Source organism: Gopherus evgoodei, chromosome 2 (assembly GCF_007399415.2).
Source record: "Gopherus evgoodei ecotype Sinaloan lineage chromosome 2, rGopEvg1_v1.p, whole genome shotgun sequence".
In the NCBI taxonomy this organism is placed as follows: domain Eukaryota; kingdom Metazoa; phylum Chordata; order Testudines; family Testudinidae; genus Gopherus; species Gopherus evgoodei.
The window spans coordinates 112197467-112216795 of NC_044323.1; the positions used below are offsets into that span (position 1 = coordinate 112197467).

Here is a 19329-nt window from a genome sequence, read left to right on the forward strand (position 1 = left end):
TGCTCTAAATTTAAGGTTTCGCGTGCCAGTGATAATTTTAATGTTTTTTAGAAGGTCTCTTTCTATAAGTCTATAATATATAAATAAAATTATTGTTGTATGTAAAGTAAATAAGGTTTTTTTTAAATGTTTAAGAAGCTTCATTTAAAATTAAATTAAAATGCAAAAGCCCCCCAGACTGGTGGCCAGGACCCAGGCAGTGTGAGTGCCACTGAAAATCAGTTCACGTGCCACCTTTGGCACACGTGCCATAGGTTGCCTACCCCTGGACTATAGCATAGAGCCAGCTACCCAGATCTATGCCATCAAAGGCTTCTGCTATACCAGAGGAATCTAAGCTGTCTGCTTAGGACACATTAAGGCTATGATTTGCTCCCAGAGTTCCACAAAGCAGACCTTATCAGGGACAAGGATCTGACATATTTAATTAGTTGGTTAATCAGGTACAAAAGGATCACTTACTGAAATGCACTAAGATAAAGTCACTATTTATGAAGCACTTTACACTTTAAACTTCTTTTCTAATACTCCTTTTTTGAAACAAATGTTGCAATTTTAAATATAAAAAAAAAGCTTGCTAGGGAGGCAATCATTTAAACCAAAAATGTACATACTTTAAGCACATAGTTTTGAGGAATGCAAAGCCTTAAAAAAATCAACCTTTAAATTTTACATTGAGTAATGATGCACAAAATTACAAAACTCCAATTATTTTTTTTCTTATTGCCTCACCATGCAGTAACTAAGAGGAAAACATCATCTCGAAGACGCTCTACAAGAGTGGCTCTCAAACTTTTTTACTGGTGACCTCTTTCACATAGCAAACCTCTGAGAGCGACATCCAACCTCTGAGAGCGACATCCCTTATAAATAAAAAACACTTTTTATATATTTAACACCATCATAAATGCCGGAGGCAAAGCAGGGTTTGGAGTGGAGGTTGACAGCTCACGACCCCCCGTGTAATAACCTTGTGATCTCCAGTTTGAGAACCCCTGCTCTACAAGAACACAGAGCTAAAGAGTTCTCAAACATGCCAAGACCTGTGTACTCTTGGTAAAACAGCCTAATACCATAGTATAAATTAGGGACTGAACCTGCAACCCCTTAAGCATGTAGAAGTCCCACTTGAGTGGATGGAAGATTTGTGCGTGTTATCTGCAAGATCAGGTATTTAAAGAGACAGGTGCTTCCCAGTTTAAGGTAATCTTAAATTCCCTATCATGTAGACAGTGAAAATATACAGCAATAACCCAAAACATTTTAGAATGAGTTGTGATCTATTTATCATTTGATACATTTCTGCAACTCCCATTTCCAATAACAATTAACTATTTTCTTTCCATTTTTGTAAGGATAAAAAATTCTTTTAAGGATAAAAAATTCAAATCTATTGTCATGCTTGAATTGTCTTTTTCCTCACTGGATAAATATGACTTTACCTATGGTCCTCTGATGGAACTGAAATTAAGGCTCTTTTTATTTATTCCCATATTAGGACCATAGATCATGTTTACATTGCTCTGGGAACAATGAGCTGCTGCTGCTTCTCATCTTTAACATGAATGGGATTTAGGGCACATAGCAAGGTGAGAACAGATACCTTAGGGTTACTGCAAAACAGCTGTTTAAAAGACATTTACATCTAAGTAACATTTTTTCATAAAAAAAGAAAACATACTTTGCCTATTGGAAGATGACTTATGGCTTGCAGGGGCTTCTATATTTTTAGGAATTTTTCTGTATCATGAAGAATTTATACCAACATTAATTTTCTTTTTCCTTGTTTATTTACCATCATCTCTCATTAATAAAAAGCTTCTTAAGTATGGCTGTGTCTAAGAATTATTTTCATAGCATAGACAGTTATTAGAATTCTGTAATGGAAAGTTTAATTTTGTTTGTACTGGGAATGTGAAGCATTTTCTGGTTTTGGAAAGCACCAGAACCATTTAGGCCTGTGAGTTGCTTTTCGAAGTATGTTGGGAGATGAAAGCCCATTATCACAAAGCAGTCCTTATTAAACATCAGTGCAGTGACATTACCCTGACTTTGAGTTCAGAAACAGGTGTGCTATCTGCACCACAAGTATTTAACAGACAATATTTCCCCAACTTTTATTTCTTGAAGAAAATTGTGTACTAAATAATTTGATTCTACATGTCCATTACTAAATCCCCCCCAACATACACACACATATTTTACAAAAGTATTTTTCATTAAACAACTAGTAGTTACACTGGAAATGGTTTGTTACTTGCTCCTTGATTATTCTTAATTATTTGGCACATCTTTACTGCTCAAAGGAGAGGTTATTTTCTTGCTGAGAAGATGAAATTGTCAACAAAGCAGCTAGACGATGTGATACGAATTCCAACAGAAAATGCACCCATCCTGAGGAACTCTCACTAACAAATTCTCACAATCTTCCATACATATCCAGCTGTGATCATGGGGTTCCCATCAATAAATAAAAGGTCAGTGCAACAATAAGAAGCAAACAGAATGGAGAAGAAAAGGTTTGATAGGCAGCTGATGGCATAAAAATGTCTTCATACTTGTAAATACTGACAACACGCTCTGATACAGGCGGTGAGTCTATGTCATGCCGAGTTATAGAACCTTTAATAGACAAAGGATAGAAAAAGAGATGAGCATAGCATGTGAATTAAACCACTTCTGATTTCTATTTCTTTTCTGCTAGATAACCTCGCCTCCTCTTATTGCTCATCACTATATAAAAAGAAGAATTTTCATAAGTTTAAAATGGTGTTTCTAGCCAAATAGGAAATCTTCACAAAAACACAGCATTACATCAACAGTTAACATAGTGTCAGAAGGTAAAACTCTGAATAAATCATACGAAACCTGAACTATGAACAATATCCTTCAGAAGAATTATGGACTGGTAATTTTTGAAGCAATCAATTTTAGCTTTTGGGAGTAGAGATAATCAAAAAAAGTAGGTAAGGAATTATAATATTACTTGACACTGCCCCCTGAATTTACATAGATACACACACTGCTATTGTAAACAGAAATCTGAACATTTTTTGCAAACTATTTTAATTCCTTTTACAATGATGGAATAGATTGAAGAACGCAGTTGTGGCCTGAACTTACCCTGAATTGCTGGACCCCAAGCAAACAAATAGTACCAGCTCAAGTGAAGATCTACAATAGTTTCATCTCTGGGAACATACACAGGACGTTTAAATCGACAAGTCACACGATTGTTTTCAAAAATCCCTTCTTCATCTCTAGCTGGATTTCGCTGGATCTCTTTAGCCCACTGACCAACATTATAAAAGTGCTGTATTCGGACCCTTCCATTATCATCATGAACACAAGCCATGACATCATCTCCACCCTACATGGTAAGAAAGAAATGATTCAGAGTTCTTTTACTTTTAGAAAGAAAAAACTCAACAACATGTAATAATTTTTTTCATATCCATAAAAATATTCACATTACTTAATTTTCACTATGAAAGCTGACCATAATAAAGGCTCTAGTTCCCCCCCTCTTTGTACAAATCCCTGGATACTTCCTCCTGCAAATTGTGCAGCAAAATGTCAATGGTAATATTTACTTTTTCTATCTGTTTATGGGTATGCAAGCCACTTTTTGATTTTCCCCAAGACGTATACTAAATCCTAGTAGGAGGGCAACTCTCTGACATACTTTTTCTTTCTTGTTACTTAAATTAACTTTTTTTATTGTTCATATTAGACAAACTTCCCAGATATTGTACCACAACAAAAACAGAGGAAGAACAGAACTTTTGGGGTGCAAAGTTCCATTACATTAAATGTTATATAATCTAATCAACAGCAGGAAACAAATCTAAAATATCTGAAGGGATAATTGCATAACTGCAAAGAATCCACTTTAATTCAATAGTTTTTTCGTAATTCCTTCCCTTATTATGCATCACCTAAGTGCAAAGTAGGAATTCAGTTAAATGGCAAATTTGATTCTGCACATATTGTAGGCAGTGACAAGAAACACAATCTAAGAAACAAACAAGTGGATGAAAAAAAAAGTGTTATGACAATTACCTGTGCAGGCTTTTCACAGAAGTACTGTATTCCTAAAATAATTATTCAAAAACACTGTTGACGCAGAAAAGACACTGAACCATTCAGGGCACAATATTACTTCCAAAAGTATAGCCCTCCAGAAGCATTAGTATCAGGAATAAATCTTAAAAGTTTTGTAGGTTGTTGGCAAGTAAAGATTGGGTTACTGCCAGTGTTGTAGATGTTAGTACTGGCTAACAACATACCCCACAGCCATAGTACTAATGTCATCAGTGTGTCACAGTGAAGGAGGCAATAATGCCTGCTGACTTCATCCTTAAGTAAGTCTGTTCTTTTATGCATGTTGCAAAAGATCCATAATTGTCTTTCTCACCTAATCCTGGTAGCACAAACTGGTTTGGGGGAACAAAATGGATATGGACAAAGTAAGGGGTGGCACATTAATTTAGCTGCCACTGCTGTGTAGATTCTTATAAAACTGCTGAAAAATGGAAGAACTAGGTATGACATGAACTTGAAAAGCTCCAGGTGCTCAGTATTATTGTGGGAGAAGTGGTGACTGCTACAGTTGAAGTTTATATAAGGACTTCCATTCTAACCTGTTTCAGTCACAGTTTTCAAAAACTTTCAAGGTTTGATATATATATATATATATATATATATATATATATATATATATATATATATAATTTTATAAGTTTGAGCAAAAATTCTTCACCTCTAAGGACAAGGAGAGTCTTTTTTTTTTAAATAACACCTTCCACGTTAAAAAAACAAACACAAAACCAAGTTAAAATGTTGTTTTGAACTATTCTGTAGTCAAAATTGAAGTGTAGCTCCCTAACACATCAACCCAATCAATTTTAAAAAAACTATGGATATTTAATTATTTTCTGTGCCTAGTTGTTCTTGCCATATCATCCTCATTTGGAATCTTTCTACTGGTTCTCCTTTACATGCCACATTGATTTAAACTTCCTAGATCTTTGTTGGTAAGGTTCTGCAGAACTCCACCCTGCCCCACATCTTGGGTTTTTTTTCCTATCAGGTTCCCCCACCCCATAACTCTGCCAGTGATGCCAAACATGACGCCCTATTCAGTTCCTTCTTCTCCACCCATCTCTGTGCATTTTTTCTACAGTGCCCCCTTTGTATGGAATGACCTCTCAACCTCAGTTCACCATGAACAACTACTTTCTCCTCATTGAAATCCCTCCTAAATATGGACTTCTTGCATTATGCCCACAAAAAGTTAATTCATAATAGTTATAGGTGAAACAAACAAAGCCCTACTAATTACCCCTACCTCTGGAGTTCTGGGTGGGTCCAACTTTTATGTCTTTTAGACTGTAAGTGCTTCAAGACATAGGTTGTCCTTATTTCTAAGCATACTACAGTGACAAGCACATTGTTGGCACTGAATAAATAAGGGCCAGACTCTGACACCTTTGCTCACAAAGGGTGGCAACACATTCCATGAGTGGTCCCATCCACTTCAACTGGACAAATAGTGGAGTAATGTACTATTCAGCATGAGCAAGTGTATCAGAATATGGTTCTGAGTCAACAAATAAAAATAATAAAATCTGAACCTAAGTTAATAGGAAAGGAGTACAAAATCTTAACAAGAGAGAACACAAAAATGGAATGAGCATTATGCTATTCAAGACAAAGAAAGAGCGGCACGGGGCAATGAAGAAATAATCCATCAAAGAATCAAGATTGTTTTCTTCCCTGAACTCTGGCTGGCTGCTCAGGCCAAAAACAGGGACTTGATTCCACTAAGGCAGAATTTTGTTGATGAGGAATGAGTGCTGCAGCCCTGTTGCCACAAAGCTCACAGTCATTTACAACAAAACCTACATATTCTAGGACACTCGTTTGGCCAGAAAATTACTGGGAAAAATACATGAAGTTAACAGATACAATAAGCAATAAAGACTGAAATGACAAATGGCATTGTAGCCTGATTAAGTGATGTACAGCATCTCATACATAGCAGGTTTGAAAACCAAAGCATTCACTTTAAAATTATGATTGTGCGGGGATGCCATCTACTGGATATATGATAAGGTTGCATGTTACCACTGTTAACCTGATATAGACTAGGGGCAGATTTTTAAAGGTGCAGACAGGTCCTGCCTGGGAGAGTTAAGTGCCTATGTACTTTTGAAAATCCCACTAAGTGCCTATCTGGATCTTGAGGCTCTTAAATACCTTTTAAAATGTGTCCCTACAACTACTTCTTAAGACTCCATGACACATACTGGAGGCAGACTGATTAATATCTTTTATTTCCAACATAATACCATATACATGGGAAGAATGGTAATGCATCTCCTCTCACATTTTCTTTGTGCTCCTCATTTTGGGCCTGGTCCAAAGTCAGTGGCTGATATCAGTGGGAGTCTTTCTACTGCTTCAGTGGGCTCTGATAAAGGACCATTAAACACTCGCTCATTTTCCAGTGTATACAGTCCACATGCAACTTTATAATTACACTTGCCCTCAGACTTGGGATGTATTACATAAACACTATTTTCAGTTGCAGATGGGGAGCATGTTTCAATATGCAATCAATTATAGATAGCAATATAAACTGTGTTCTAAGCTTAAATACATTGAGAATCACTATTTGTATAACAGAATTATATTCCTCAATTCTTGCCTTTCTCATAAAACCCCAATAAAAACAATGCTCTGAAATATAAAAATCACAGAAACAAGTATAAATATGAGGCAACCCTGTTTAAAAACTTTTTTAAAAAGCAAAAGAACAAATTGAAATAGGCTTGCTTTATATAACATATATATTTAAATTAGCAATAATAATTTTCTCTCTAAATTCACCTGGCTTTTCTGGAAATGTGGGGTGTTGGTGGAGGAAAGAGGCAGTGGGCATCTCCTTGAGAGTTTAATGGTTAAGTCCAAGATTTGTACAATGGGAAAATAATTAACTTATTTAAGAAAACTTTACCCTTCGCTAATTTCTGATGTATACTTTGCTCCATTAAACACCGGTACAGAACACTTTGAAGACAAACCTGTTATTCTTGAATTTTTTTTTAGAATTAAATGGTGCAAAGTCATTATTCATAGATTATTGATTCTAGGACTGGAAGGGACCTCGAGAGATCATCGAGTCCAGTCCCCTGCCCTCATGGCAGGACCAAATACTGTGTAGACCATTCCTGAGGGACATTTATCTAACAGTTATCATTAACAGTCTTGCATTCAACAGCAGAAGCCAAAGGTCACTGTAGTCTTTCATTCTGAAGGGAGGTGGGACAGTCCAGTGGCTAGGGAACTTGACCAGGCATCAGCAGGCCTGGGTTCTATCTCCTCAGCTGCTGTCTGATTTTCATTTCCTCTCTTTACAGCTCTGCTTCCCAATCTGTAAAACTGGGGTAAATAATACTCACCCCTCCTTTGTAAAGTGGCTTGCAAACTAGAGATGAAAAGCACTATGCAAGCATTAAAGTGTATCTTTCTCTACATCTGCCACATATTTTTCTAATCCGATATAAACTGTGCCTATTCTAATACATAAACGCTTGTATACTTGTTAACATGAAACATTAAATGTTGTTGGTCTTACCATTTTCTTGTCTGAAGAAAATCCTACTGCCACCCAGCCATCAGTGTCAGCACTCAACTCGAACTCGACATCAGCTCCTATTCTACGATAACTGAGAAAGTAGTCACAAGTCTCAGCATTACATCCAGGTTTACCATACCTGAATGAAATAGGAAAAACAGAACATGTACATTTTTCTACCATTCAGAATATGAACAGCGTTTTTTGTTATAGCTTACCTGTGTTTCCACATCAAAAACTTAAAGACAGCATGATTTGCTGTTAATGTTGGTGATCGCATAAATAAAATTTTCAGATATTGGTAGAACATATCATTTCTATACTATATTGTATTTTATAGACAATACTATAAATTACAGTGTTAACAATAATTATCCCTTTATGGTAAGCCAGGGTAATGTTGGCTCATTATGGTGAACACTTATTCAGAGATGTGGTCCATTGATCTCATTGGGACTATTTACGTAAGTGCTCATCAAGTGTTGAACAACGTAATCCCTAATCATGCTGAATATCTGCAGACAACAAACATTTAGTAAAATGAATGTGGGACATTTACTAGTGTCCCTAGTGAAGTCAAGTAATGTTTATAAACTGAAAGATGTCTACATTTTTATTCTACACCAACCTAAAGCATCCCTTGGTTTTTCCACAATCATCCACTTTAATTTTTGCAAATGGATCCACAGGAGGAGCAGTAGGGAAAGGGTAACCTGTATAATCAGAATAAACCACCATTAAATAATGAATGCAGAGAAATACATCCAAATATTGCCATTGTTATTATTTATCTATATTAGAATAGTATCTAAGAGGCCCCAACCAAGATTAGGCCTTCATTGTGCTGCCCTGAAGAGCTCCAATTTAACTAGACAAAACATGCAAAGAGTAGATAAGAGAAAGTATTATTGGGCTGGATTATCTTGTTTGCTAAATGCATTTTGAGGGATGGGGAAGTAGTGGAGCCAGAGGCCACTACACCTTATTCTCTGCTGGCAGAAGGTCTTTCCACAAGTCAGTGAGGAATCAGGGATCTGCAATCAGCTCCTTCCTAGTCCCTCCTCCACTGCCCTTGAGCTTTGTATCCAGTGGAGAACTGAGTCCATTACTTCCCTTTTAAAGATGGGGCACTGAGGCTGTGACACATGGCCAGAAAGGCTTAAGCAGCTCACAGGCTAAATGACCCAGATTCAATCTTTAGAGCAGGGGTGGCCAACCTGTTGCTCCAGAGCCACATGCGGCTCTTCAGAAGTTAATATGCTGCTCCTTGTATAGGCACTGACTCCAGGGCTGGAGCTACAGGTGCCAACTTTCCAATGTGCTGGGGGGTGCTCACTGCTCAACCCCTCACTCTGCCACAGGCCCTGCTCCCACTCCACCCTTTCCCACCCCCTCCTGTGAGCCTGCCATACTCTCCTCCTCCGCCCCCACCCCCCGGAGCCTCCTGCACACCACGAAACAGGTGATCAGGAGCTGCAGGGAGGGATGGGGAAGCGCTGACTGGCGGGGCTGCCAGTGGGTGGGAGGCGCTGGGAGCAGGGCGGGGAAGCTGATGGGGGGCTGCGCACATATTACTGTGGCTCTTTGGCAATGTACATTGGTAAATTCTGGCTCGTTCTCAGGCTCAGGTTGGCCACCCCTGCTTTAGAGACATGTTAGAAAAATGTGTAAATGGTAATTTGGGCAATTCCATGTTAGATAGGCAAGAACTTTGAAATGTACACCTATATTGTTAGAGAATTAGAAGTAATAATAATTGTATGTGTTTACTTATATCTTGTAAGATGTTAACCATGTAAACAGACAGGACCTGTCTATTACTATAGCTATTGATTCAGAAATCAAAAGGGACTATTAACATTTAGATCAGGGGTCTCAAACTCAACTTAGCTTAGGGCCAGTGCCAGTCCTCAAATCTTCCAAGAAGGCCAATAATGTCACTCATGCTGCGCAGAACACGCCCCCCCCCAAACTCCACCCCACATCTGCCTAAGACTCTGGGAGGGAGCCTGGATGGGGGAAGAGGCCTGGGGTAGGGGACTGGGAGGGAGTTTGAGTGCAGAAGGGGTGAGATTGGGCTCTGGGAGGGAGATTGGGTGGGGGAGGGGGTCTGGGGTGCAGGCTCTGTGATGGAGTTTGGGTGCTGGGTGCAGGCTCTGGGCTGGGGCAGGAGTGCAGCAGGAGGGGTTGGGGTTTCAGGCTCTGGGAGGAAGGAGGGGGAGGGGTGCAAGCTCTAGGAGAGACTTTGGGGGCAGCAGGGGGTGTGTGGGAAGGAGAAGGGGTGCAGGCTCTGGGAGGGAGTTTGGGGGCTCGTGGGTGTGGGGATGGGGCGCAGGCTCTGGGAGGGAGGTCAGGGGGTGCGGTGCTTACATGGGGCTCCAAGGCAGGGTGGGCCAGGGTCCTCCATATGCTGCTGCCCCCAGGCACCACCTCCACAGCTTCCCATTGGCCGCAGGGGGCAGCACGTGGAGGCCCCGCCCCACCCAGGACTGTAGGGAGGGGCCAGCAGACAATTGGAGAGAGCAGGCAGAAGCTGCGCAGCTCCACTGCGCCGCCGGTGGTGGCCCTGGGCCACTGCAAATTGCCTGGAGGACATGTGGGGTCAAGCACCTGGGGCAGGCAAGGCCAAGCGAGAGACCTGGCCCCAAAATTGCTGAAGCCCCGTGGGCCATATTGGGAAAGTTCTCAGGCCACAGATGGCCCATGGGCCGGAAATTTGAGAACCCTGATTTAGATGAAGTGTGAGTGTGATAATGTCATTGTCTATGTGTCTTTTAAAGTCTGTGATGAACTGCTTAATGGATAAATTACCTTATGTTAATCACCAGTAATGTTTGGGAAACAGGAGGTTACATCAAATGCCTATTATTCATTCAAGAACTCTGTGTTGCCCAGGAATTGTAAAAAGTATTCTTGGGGTCTGATCCTTTCATCTCAGATCTGCTTGAGCTTTATTTTGAGGGAAGTCTGAGTCATAAGACTGAGATTTCCAGTCACATCTGGATCACCCGGGGTATGAAACACTGGACTGAAATTATGGACTAATTCTAAGAATTCTTTGCAACTAGAAAGCTCACCATCTCTACTATGAAAATGATCTCAGAACTGTACTCATAAGAATTGGCTGTAAGCGTATATTTGGATAAGATCTGCAATATTCATTAGCTTGGGAGCTAATGTGTCCAATCATTTGGGATTGGTAGAACTTTCATATTTGACTTGGCTGTCTGGAGGGGAACCCAAAGGCTGGGTTGCTATGTTCTGGCTTCTGTGTAATCAGTAAGGTTATTCTAGAAGATGAAGAATCTAAATATTGTCTGCCCCATTCTTTGCAGTTTGCCCTGATTTAAGTAATCTCAGTGTGGCCCCCCACCCCAGAGATCCTGGTCACAGAGGACTGGATTTTCAAAAGTATCTGAAGACACCTAACTCCTATGAGCTTTCAATGGGCACTGATCACCTAACTCTCTTAGGCACTTTTAAAAATCCCACTAAGAGAGAATAAGTGATTTCCTGTGTGACCTTAGGCAGTCTGTGGCAGAACTACGCAGTGAGCCCAGGTTTCCTCAGTCTCTGTCCATATATGAGTGTTAAAAGTCTAGTGCTGTTAAACCAATACAGTTTCAGTTCACCAACCCAGATATGTACAGGGCCTTTTTGATTAATTCTGCATTAAGAATTAAAATGAATTTTATATTAAATCAAAAGGTAAAAGACGGTTTAAAGATAAAATACATTACATAAATCTGAACACAAAACAACCAGATAATGAAATAGTCAGGGCTCCAAAACCAATGTTCACTTGTCCACTTAGCACCAATACACTTTGTGGAATGAGGCTGAGTGAACATTGTTTTTGAAACCTTACATTTTGAATTTCCTGATCTTTCTGGGTTCAGGTTTTCAACCTTTTTGTTGGTATTTGAATTTGATATTCTTTTCTTCAACTGACATAAAAAGAAAGAACTAGCTGTGGTACTAAGAAGTTCTGCAGCTGCATTTTCACTTCCTCAGGAGTTTTAAGCTGCACCACTCAACAGAAACACAACCATCACTATAATACTATTGGAGCTATGCTCTATTGCACCACTCAATAGTGCTTCAGGCAGCAATGTAACTACAAGCTTTTACTTTATGCAAGCAAAGGAAAGTTTTCATTGCCTAAAACCTAGTTATTTAACTCCTTCCCTTCCTCTACATTTTCAAGCAGCTATACGATGTTCAGCCACACATTAAGTTTGAAGCTTTAAAGTTCAGCCCCATTTATTTTAAAAAGTATAAAATATGCTCAATACATATCTAGGCACATATATATTTGACATAACGCATGGCTTTTTAAAAGTTAAAAAATAATCAGACTTCTTCACCCCTTATGAAATTATACACCAGCACAGCCACTCAGGCAAAAGCCTGAGAAAACAAGATGGGCCTTTCACTGTGGCCCAAAGATCAGCTACTCATATTCTACCCAACCAGCAAAGGGTGAATTCCTAAACTGATAGTCCTTCAATAGAATGTCCTTCTCCAACCTCCATGGGTTTAAATCTTAGAGATTGTCAATAGCTCCACCTCATTGGCTGATCTCCACTAATATATGGAACCTGTGGAATCCTGTCGCAGTGCCTGATTCCAAGTTCTTGCCCCAAATCACCTATTGGGATTTCTCAGAGAGGAAAGAAAGAACTACTCAAGTGCAACACTGTCTAAAATAGCTATACTCTGCAAAAAGGTCAGCGAAAATCTTGTCACAAATGAATGAAGGGCTTCTGACTGATCTAATAATCAGTGAGAATACTTTCCATTGCTAAGAGATCAGTGTAACTAGTACAGCTTTCGTACCAAATCCACAATTTCTATCAATAATCTTTCTCCCAAAGGTAAGATTAGGAACAGGGCAATTACTGGTAAGATTGCTATGGTAAACAAAACCCTAACAACTGTTTATGTGAGGGATGCTGGTAAGCAACCTTCCTTTAAGGAGTCACTAGCAGTATCAACAGATAATGGATGTAATACCTTTCTTGGCTAGTTAAATTAAGTAAAGGCTCCAACTCAAAGGCTGTAGCTAGAAATTCTGTGACTGAAACTGTCCAGGACTGTGCCAGAGAAGATGATATATTTATCCCCTCCAGAAATGGTTTTGCAACCACAAAAGCAGCCAGACTTTTTAATCTAAATCACATCAATCTTGTCAGCACAGCAACTAGAAAACTTCTCATGGTAAGAAAGAACTGACTCTTGTATCTGAGTGGAGGCAACCAGGCATGATCAACCCATCAAACTCCTGGAGATGCTCTGACAAATGGATTTCACAGATGGTGAAAAAAGATTTTTTCTCTATCATCATTTAAAACAATATTGCAATCAATGTGACTGTGTGATTTTTGTCAAGAACATTAGTCTCAAGCCTATATGCTTCATCTGTCACAGGTCATCTTTATACCAAGGTAACCTGTGAAAAGAGAATGCTTGGCTGCCATAGCATAGATGGTTGAGGACAGAAGATGGACTGCACCTCAGAACCATCGATAAAATGGGCAGATATTCTGCTAAGAGAAAAGTGAAACCTAACTGGGTCTTAGAATCTCTGCATGAGATCCAGTGGAACAGGTCTCCTGCCCAATGGGAGTACATGTGAGCCCTGATTTCAAACTGCAAGTGGTGGTAATAGAGACTTGGATACACAGCCTTGTAGGCTAAATGTGCCAAGAGGATAACACCTGAGTGTGCTCTAGGAGAGACAAGGTTGTATTCCCTGCAAAAAAGAGGGGAGCACAGCATTAGGCATCCCTGTGACCCCAGCACTGTTGCAGTGCCTGATACCAAGTTCTTGCTCCAAAGCCTGGGGACAACAGTAATGGTTACTGTAAACAGAGACACAAGGTAGACCTCTCAGCACCCCAGCCAAAAGGAGGGGTGCCCAAGCCAGGGAGAGGACGGGGAAATATGCTCATTTTGCCCGCCCTCTTTCCCATGATGAAGACCATTTCATTGTGAATAGAAAACATGTCTGACACCCAAAACACAGCTTCGACCCACAGCAGGGCAGATTTCTCTCTTCCTCTTCCTTTCCCACGAGCCTCAATCTACTGCAACCCTTGCACCAGGCCTCCCACACTCCCCTTCGGCACCGCCCCCGACTGAGCCTGCGGTGGGAGCCACAGGGCCCTGCAGAACTAGAGCCGTCGGGTGTGGGGCTGGCTCCAAACGTGCCCCAGAAAGTGCCACCCCACAGCAGCGAGTTGGAGGCCCCCGCCCGGCCACAGCAGGGAACCAGCACCGCCGAGTTACTAGCCAACGTGCTGAAACGCCGCGGTCTGTGCCGTGGAGCCGCATCGCACAGAGACAGCTGGGCGACGGGGGCGCAGACCCGGCCAGGAGCGGGGCGAGAAGGGAGCAGCCCATCTCCCCACCATGAACCCTCCACCGGCCTTGGTGCAGCTTCCTGCTCCTGATGCATCCAGCTCCCCCCATTCGGCCCCCCCAATGCATCCAGCTCCAGTCTCCCTCCCCACCCCCACCGTCTCAGTGCATTTCAGCTCCACTCTCCCCCTCATTCCTGCATGTTTCATTCTCCCCCGTGCATCCAGCTCCTTCTCTCCTTCCCCTCGGGTGCATGCTCCATCCCCACGCCCATGTCCCAGTGCATTTAGCTTCATTATTCCCCTCTTTCCTGTATATGCTTCACCCCTCCTCCCCCGTGCATCCAGCTCCATTCTCCCGCTCTCTTTGGTGCATGCTCTCCCCCTCCCCAGTGCATTTCAGCTCCACTCTCCCCTTCATTCCTGCATGTTTCACACACACACCCCAGTGCATCGAGCTCCTCTCCCTCCCCTTGCTGCATGCTTCATCCCCCAGCTCACTACACCCCCCCATCCCGGGCCCCGGAGCATCTCACGGGGCAGGGGGTTGCACCTTCCTCCTCCTGCCCCAGCAGGAGGCTCCCCACCCCGCGCCCTCCTCACCCTCCTCGGAGAGGTAGCGCAGGTCGTAGAACTCGCTGGCGAAGGTGCCGTACGAGGAGTCGTGGTGCTGCCGCTGCGGCTCGTCCCCGGCCCCACGTTCCCCGTCCCCGCGGCCCCCGCCCCGCGCCCCGCCGCTCTCGTCTGCCGGGCTGGCGGTGGAGGCTGCGGGGCCGGCGAGCAGCAGCAGCCAAGCGCCCCAGCGCAGCGGAGACATGGCGGCCCCGCAGCCGGGAGAGGCGCAGAGCGAGGCATGCAGCAGCGCCCTCCTCCGCCTCTGGCTGCTCGCGGCGTCCTGCGAGGGGAGGGGCAGCGGGCTCCTAGGGGCTGTGCGCCCCCCAGCTGGAATGGGGGGCTCCCAGGCCTCCCTCTCCCCGTGACCCGTGCAGAGAGCCCCCATGGCAGCGAGTGGTTGATGAGAAAGGAGGGGCTGAGCTCAAGCGCCCCCCCAGTGTAGGGACCAATCAGGAAATCTGAGACGAGGGGATCGACCCCACCGGCTTCCAAGGGGGCAGGATGGGCTCTTCGTTCACCCGTGAGAATGCAGACTGGTGGCAGGGCAAACGCCCTCTGCTCCGAAGTAGTGAAAGGTTTGGAGTGAAGGGAACTGTTTAGGATGAGAAGGAGACATTTCCCTCTAATGCGCTTCCTACTCCCAGGTAAATCACTTTGGTTACTGCACTGAAATGACTCACGTGGCGCTGGAGGAAAGAGGCAAACGGGGGGGGGGGGATCATCCGCTGAAAAGTGAGCTCCACGGAAAATGCGTAGGACCTTGTGGCTTGGCTTGTCCACAGATGTCATCACTTTGCCCTGGTGTGAGAGAATGGGGTAGAGATAATTTCCCAAGGCAAATAAACTGAAACAAGCAGATTCTTACTGAGCACTGAAGGAAAAAACCAGTAAAGGGATCGGCAGAGGGTGGTAATGTAAATGAACCCACATTCATAAGCTCCCCCCCCCACATCAGTAAATAACGCACCACAGACGTTCTGACTAATGACTTCGCTCCCATGCAACAAAAGTATTGGGTATACTTCCAGGCATAGCCCTTTGGTGGTATTCACCAACTGATCCACTGTGGGACTTAAGTACCTTCTTAAAGTTAAGCATGTGTTTTAGAGCTTCCTGAATTGTGATTCCTATACGCTAATGTTAATTGCAGGGCCTGAACCTTTTGCCTCCGTTATATGCATTTCTAGTGTCTTCATTACATTTTAAAATTTTAATATTGCCATGCTTATTTACATTATCTGATGCTAAAAATAGTTTTAAAAGAAACTATTTAAGTAAACCAGGCTCTAGATACTATAGAGGCCCATATCAGTACATAGACTGATTTAAAAGTGAAAACCTTTAATTTTGTCTATTAATATTGATTTTTAAAATGCTCTTCTGTGGGCCACTCTTGCTCCCAGTTATTTATCCTCTGCTATAATTGCCACATAATTTATGCTCCTTAACTATGGAGTTCAGAATAAACCTTTGAGTATCCAGTAGAGGACAGTGGTGCACAGAAGCAGAAGTCAGTAAATGGGAATATGTTAGCTGAGTAGAGAAGCTAGAAATTTTAGAAAAAAAGTAAAGAAAAAAGTGCAAAAGTGTTTTAGGCCTGATATAAATGCACCACACTCCCAGGTAACCTGCAGAAAGCTATAGGGGAGCAACATCAGGCTAAAACATCAAATATTGAGTGAGCCACTTGTTGCTACCAAACTTGGTATTGCTAGAGAGAAACTAAAAGCAGCAAAGAATCCTGTGGCACCTTGTAGATTAACAGAGGTTTTGGAGCATGAGCTTTCGTAGGTGAATACCTACTTCTTCAGATGCATGTAGTGGAAATTTCCAGGGGCAGGTATATATATGCAAGCAAGCTAGAGATACTAGTAGATCAGGATAACAGGAAGGTAACTAATATTACATCTTATTCTTTTTTGACAAAAAAATAAGTCTGATGAAGATTTTCCCCTTAAATATAGCTCATCAACTGCTGTTGAAGCATTTACTCAGCAATGGAACAGCTGTGAGCTGCATAATCTGTTTCCCTGCATACAAAAAGGCCTTAAAGCACTTTGACAGGGAGGATGCTGCACAGTAAATACTGGATTATGCTGTACAGTTATAAACATTTTAGGATCTTTATTATTTATTACAGGTATTGATATGGAATCCACAATGATACCTAGAGTCAGTTCACTGTCCTTAACTTCAGTGGAGTTATGCTGATTTACAGTAGCTGAGGATCCGGTCTAGAGTTCCTCCCTCCTGTGCAGACATTAATCATGCCCTGCCATTAGGGTGACCATATGGCAAATGTGAAAAATCAGGATGGGGCTGGGGGCGCAGTAATAGGAGCCCATATAAGAAAAAGACCCAAAAATCATGAATGTCCCTATAAAATTGGGACATCTGGTCATCCTATCTGCTGTGTTTCCTAGTAATAAAGGTTTTCCCTGATATTCTTTGCCCAATAGTTTCATATACTGCTTGGTTGCCAATGCCACAAAAAGGACTGCATATGAGATACAATGTGATTGTGTGGTTAGAGCATGTGGAATTAGGAGTCTTGGGTTGAGTATCAGGTTAGACAGTGACTCATTCTGATGGTGTATGACTGAATATGACCATTTATATCATTGATATTATCACTGTTATACAATTGCAACAAATCTTGTACAAGGTATGTCATGTAAGGTGTCAATGGAAGAGTTTTGATTTGCCAAGTCTGATTATCCTGTTTATCTGCATGTATCCTCTTTGTATCTGAAGTTATGAATATTGGCTATATAGTAGTATCTTACACATGTGTTGTATTCCTGGATAGCATTCCTGGATAGCATTCATCAGGTGGGGAGATGGACCTGTGCCCTCTGTGGCATGAATTTCAAAAACAGTCAATGGCAAAAGGGGTAAACAGTGAGGTGGCAAAGTTTGCAGACGATACAAAATTACTCAAGATAGGTAAATCCAAAGACTGCAAAGAGTTACAAAAAGGGATCTTACAAGACTGGGTGACTGCGCAACAAAATGGCAGATGAAATTGAATGCTGAGAAATGCAAAGAAGTGCATGTTGGAAAACATTATCCCAACTATACATATAAAATGATGGGGTCTACATCAGTTATTACCACTCAAGAAAGATCTTGGAGTCATCGTGGATAGTTTTCTGAAAATATCTGTTTAATGTGTAGCAGTAGTCAAAAAGCCAATAAAGTGGTAGGAACCATTAGGAAAGGGATAGACAATAAAACAGTAAATATCACAATGCTACCCTATAAATCTATGGTAGGCCAATACACTGAAAAAAAACGCATGCAGTTTGGGTCTACCCATCTCAAAAAAGTTATGCTAGAATTGAAAAAGGTACAGAGAAGAGCAACTAAAATGATTAGGAGTATGGAATAGATTCCATAGGAGGAGAAATTGAAAAGACTGAGACTGTTCAGCTTGGAAAAGAGATAATTAAGGGGGTCTGACCCGGGTCCCAATGGGGGCCAGCTGTGGTCAGTCAATTAGGGTGAGCTGCAAAGAATGGGGCAGACAATCCCCCTAAAGCTGGTGGATATTCCAGTACTTAGATTTACCAAGCCAGCATAAAACAGCTTCTTTATTACCTTACTGGTTACTCAGAAGTCCAAACAACACAGTCCCCTTAGAGTGATCCAGCCTCAGGCCTCCATCCAGGTACCTACGTCAAATATGATGATTTCCGAAAATCTCATTTCATCATATAAAAGAAAAGGTTCTACCAATCCCAGAGGATCGGACACATTACCTCCCAGGTTATTGAATATTCCAGATCTTACCCAAATACACGCTACAGCCAATTAACAACTAAACTAAATTTAAAAAAAAAAACAGAAGAGAGAGTATGGTTAAAAGATCAATATACATACAGACATGAGTTTAATTCTTGAGGTTCAGATTCACTGCAGAGATGGTGAGCTTCATAACTGCAAAGAGTTCCTTTAGAATTTAGTTCATAGGTTACGGTCCAATGTTCAATATCATTTCAGGGTGTTCTAGTTTAGGACTGGGAGTTCAGTCTTTATGCTTAAGCTTCCCCTGTATGAAGCCTCAAGCAGATCTGAGATGATAGAATCAGGATCCAACAGGCTTTTATACAGTGTTCTAGCATTCACTTGACCACACAGTCCTGGTTAAACAATACACTTTTAATGTAACCTTTTGCTTTCTAAACACCACCAGTAATTAGCTACACATATTAAAATAAAGCAATGTATCCATTAGGCAGTCTATCACAAACTTCAAAGACACATATAGACAATGACATTATTTTACCCAAGATTCATCTAAATGTTAATATTCCCTTTTGATCTCTGAATTAATAGTTATAGTGACAGACAGGAACTGTCTGTTTACACACTAGCATTAAAGGTACACACAATTAGTATCACTTGTAACTTCTAACAATATATGTTTGCATTTCTAAGTTCTAGTCTACTTAGGTCAATTGGCCCTAATTACCACTCGCATATCTTTCTAACATGTCTTTAAAGGTCACTTTGGGTTAGTTAGCCCACAAGCTGTTTAACCCTTCCTAGCCATGTGTTACACTTTGTATAAGATTTGCTGCAATTATTTAGCAGTGGTAGCAACAATTATTTGCATGGTTATAGTTTAATCAGACAACATCACAGGGAGGCTATGACAGAGGTCTATAAAATCATGAATGGTATGGAGAAAGTGTCTAAGGAAGTGTT

General features: G+C 41.6%; 1 protein-coding gene across 1 annotated transcript; it reads right to left on the reverse strand.

The window, feature by feature from the left end:
* Positions 1-203: 203 nt before the first annotated feature.
* FRRS1L (ferric chelate reductase 1 like) lies at positions 204-14821 on the reverse strand. The gene is made up of 5 exons (XM_030549365.1): positions 14608-14821; positions 8271-8355; positions 7643-7781; positions 3124-3370; positions 204-2622 (listed from the first exon to the last, which is right to left on the reverse strand). The coding sequence occupies exons 1-5, from the start codon at positions 14819-14821 to the stop codon at positions 2450-2452; spliced, it is 858 nt and encodes a 285-aa protein (XP_030405225.1). The 3' UTR covers positions 204-2449.
* Between the last annotated feature and the right edge of the window lie 4508 nt (positions 14822-19329).

Excerpts from the sequence above, each read along its gene's own strand:
- FRRS1L (XM_030549365.1), bottom strand. The coding sequence starts at position 14,821 with ATGTCTCCGCTGCGCTGGGGCGCTTGGCTGCTGCTGCTCGCCGGCCCC. Across the intron at positions 8,356-14,607 it reads GCGCTACCTCTCCGAGGAGG|GTTACCCTTTCCCTACTGCT; the intron begins GTGAGGAGGGCG and ends CTGATTATACAG. Across the intron at positions 2,623-3,123 it reads TTGGGGTCCAGCAATTCAGG|GTTCTATAACTCGGCATGAC; the intron begins GTAAGTTCAGGC and ends TGTCTATTAAAG.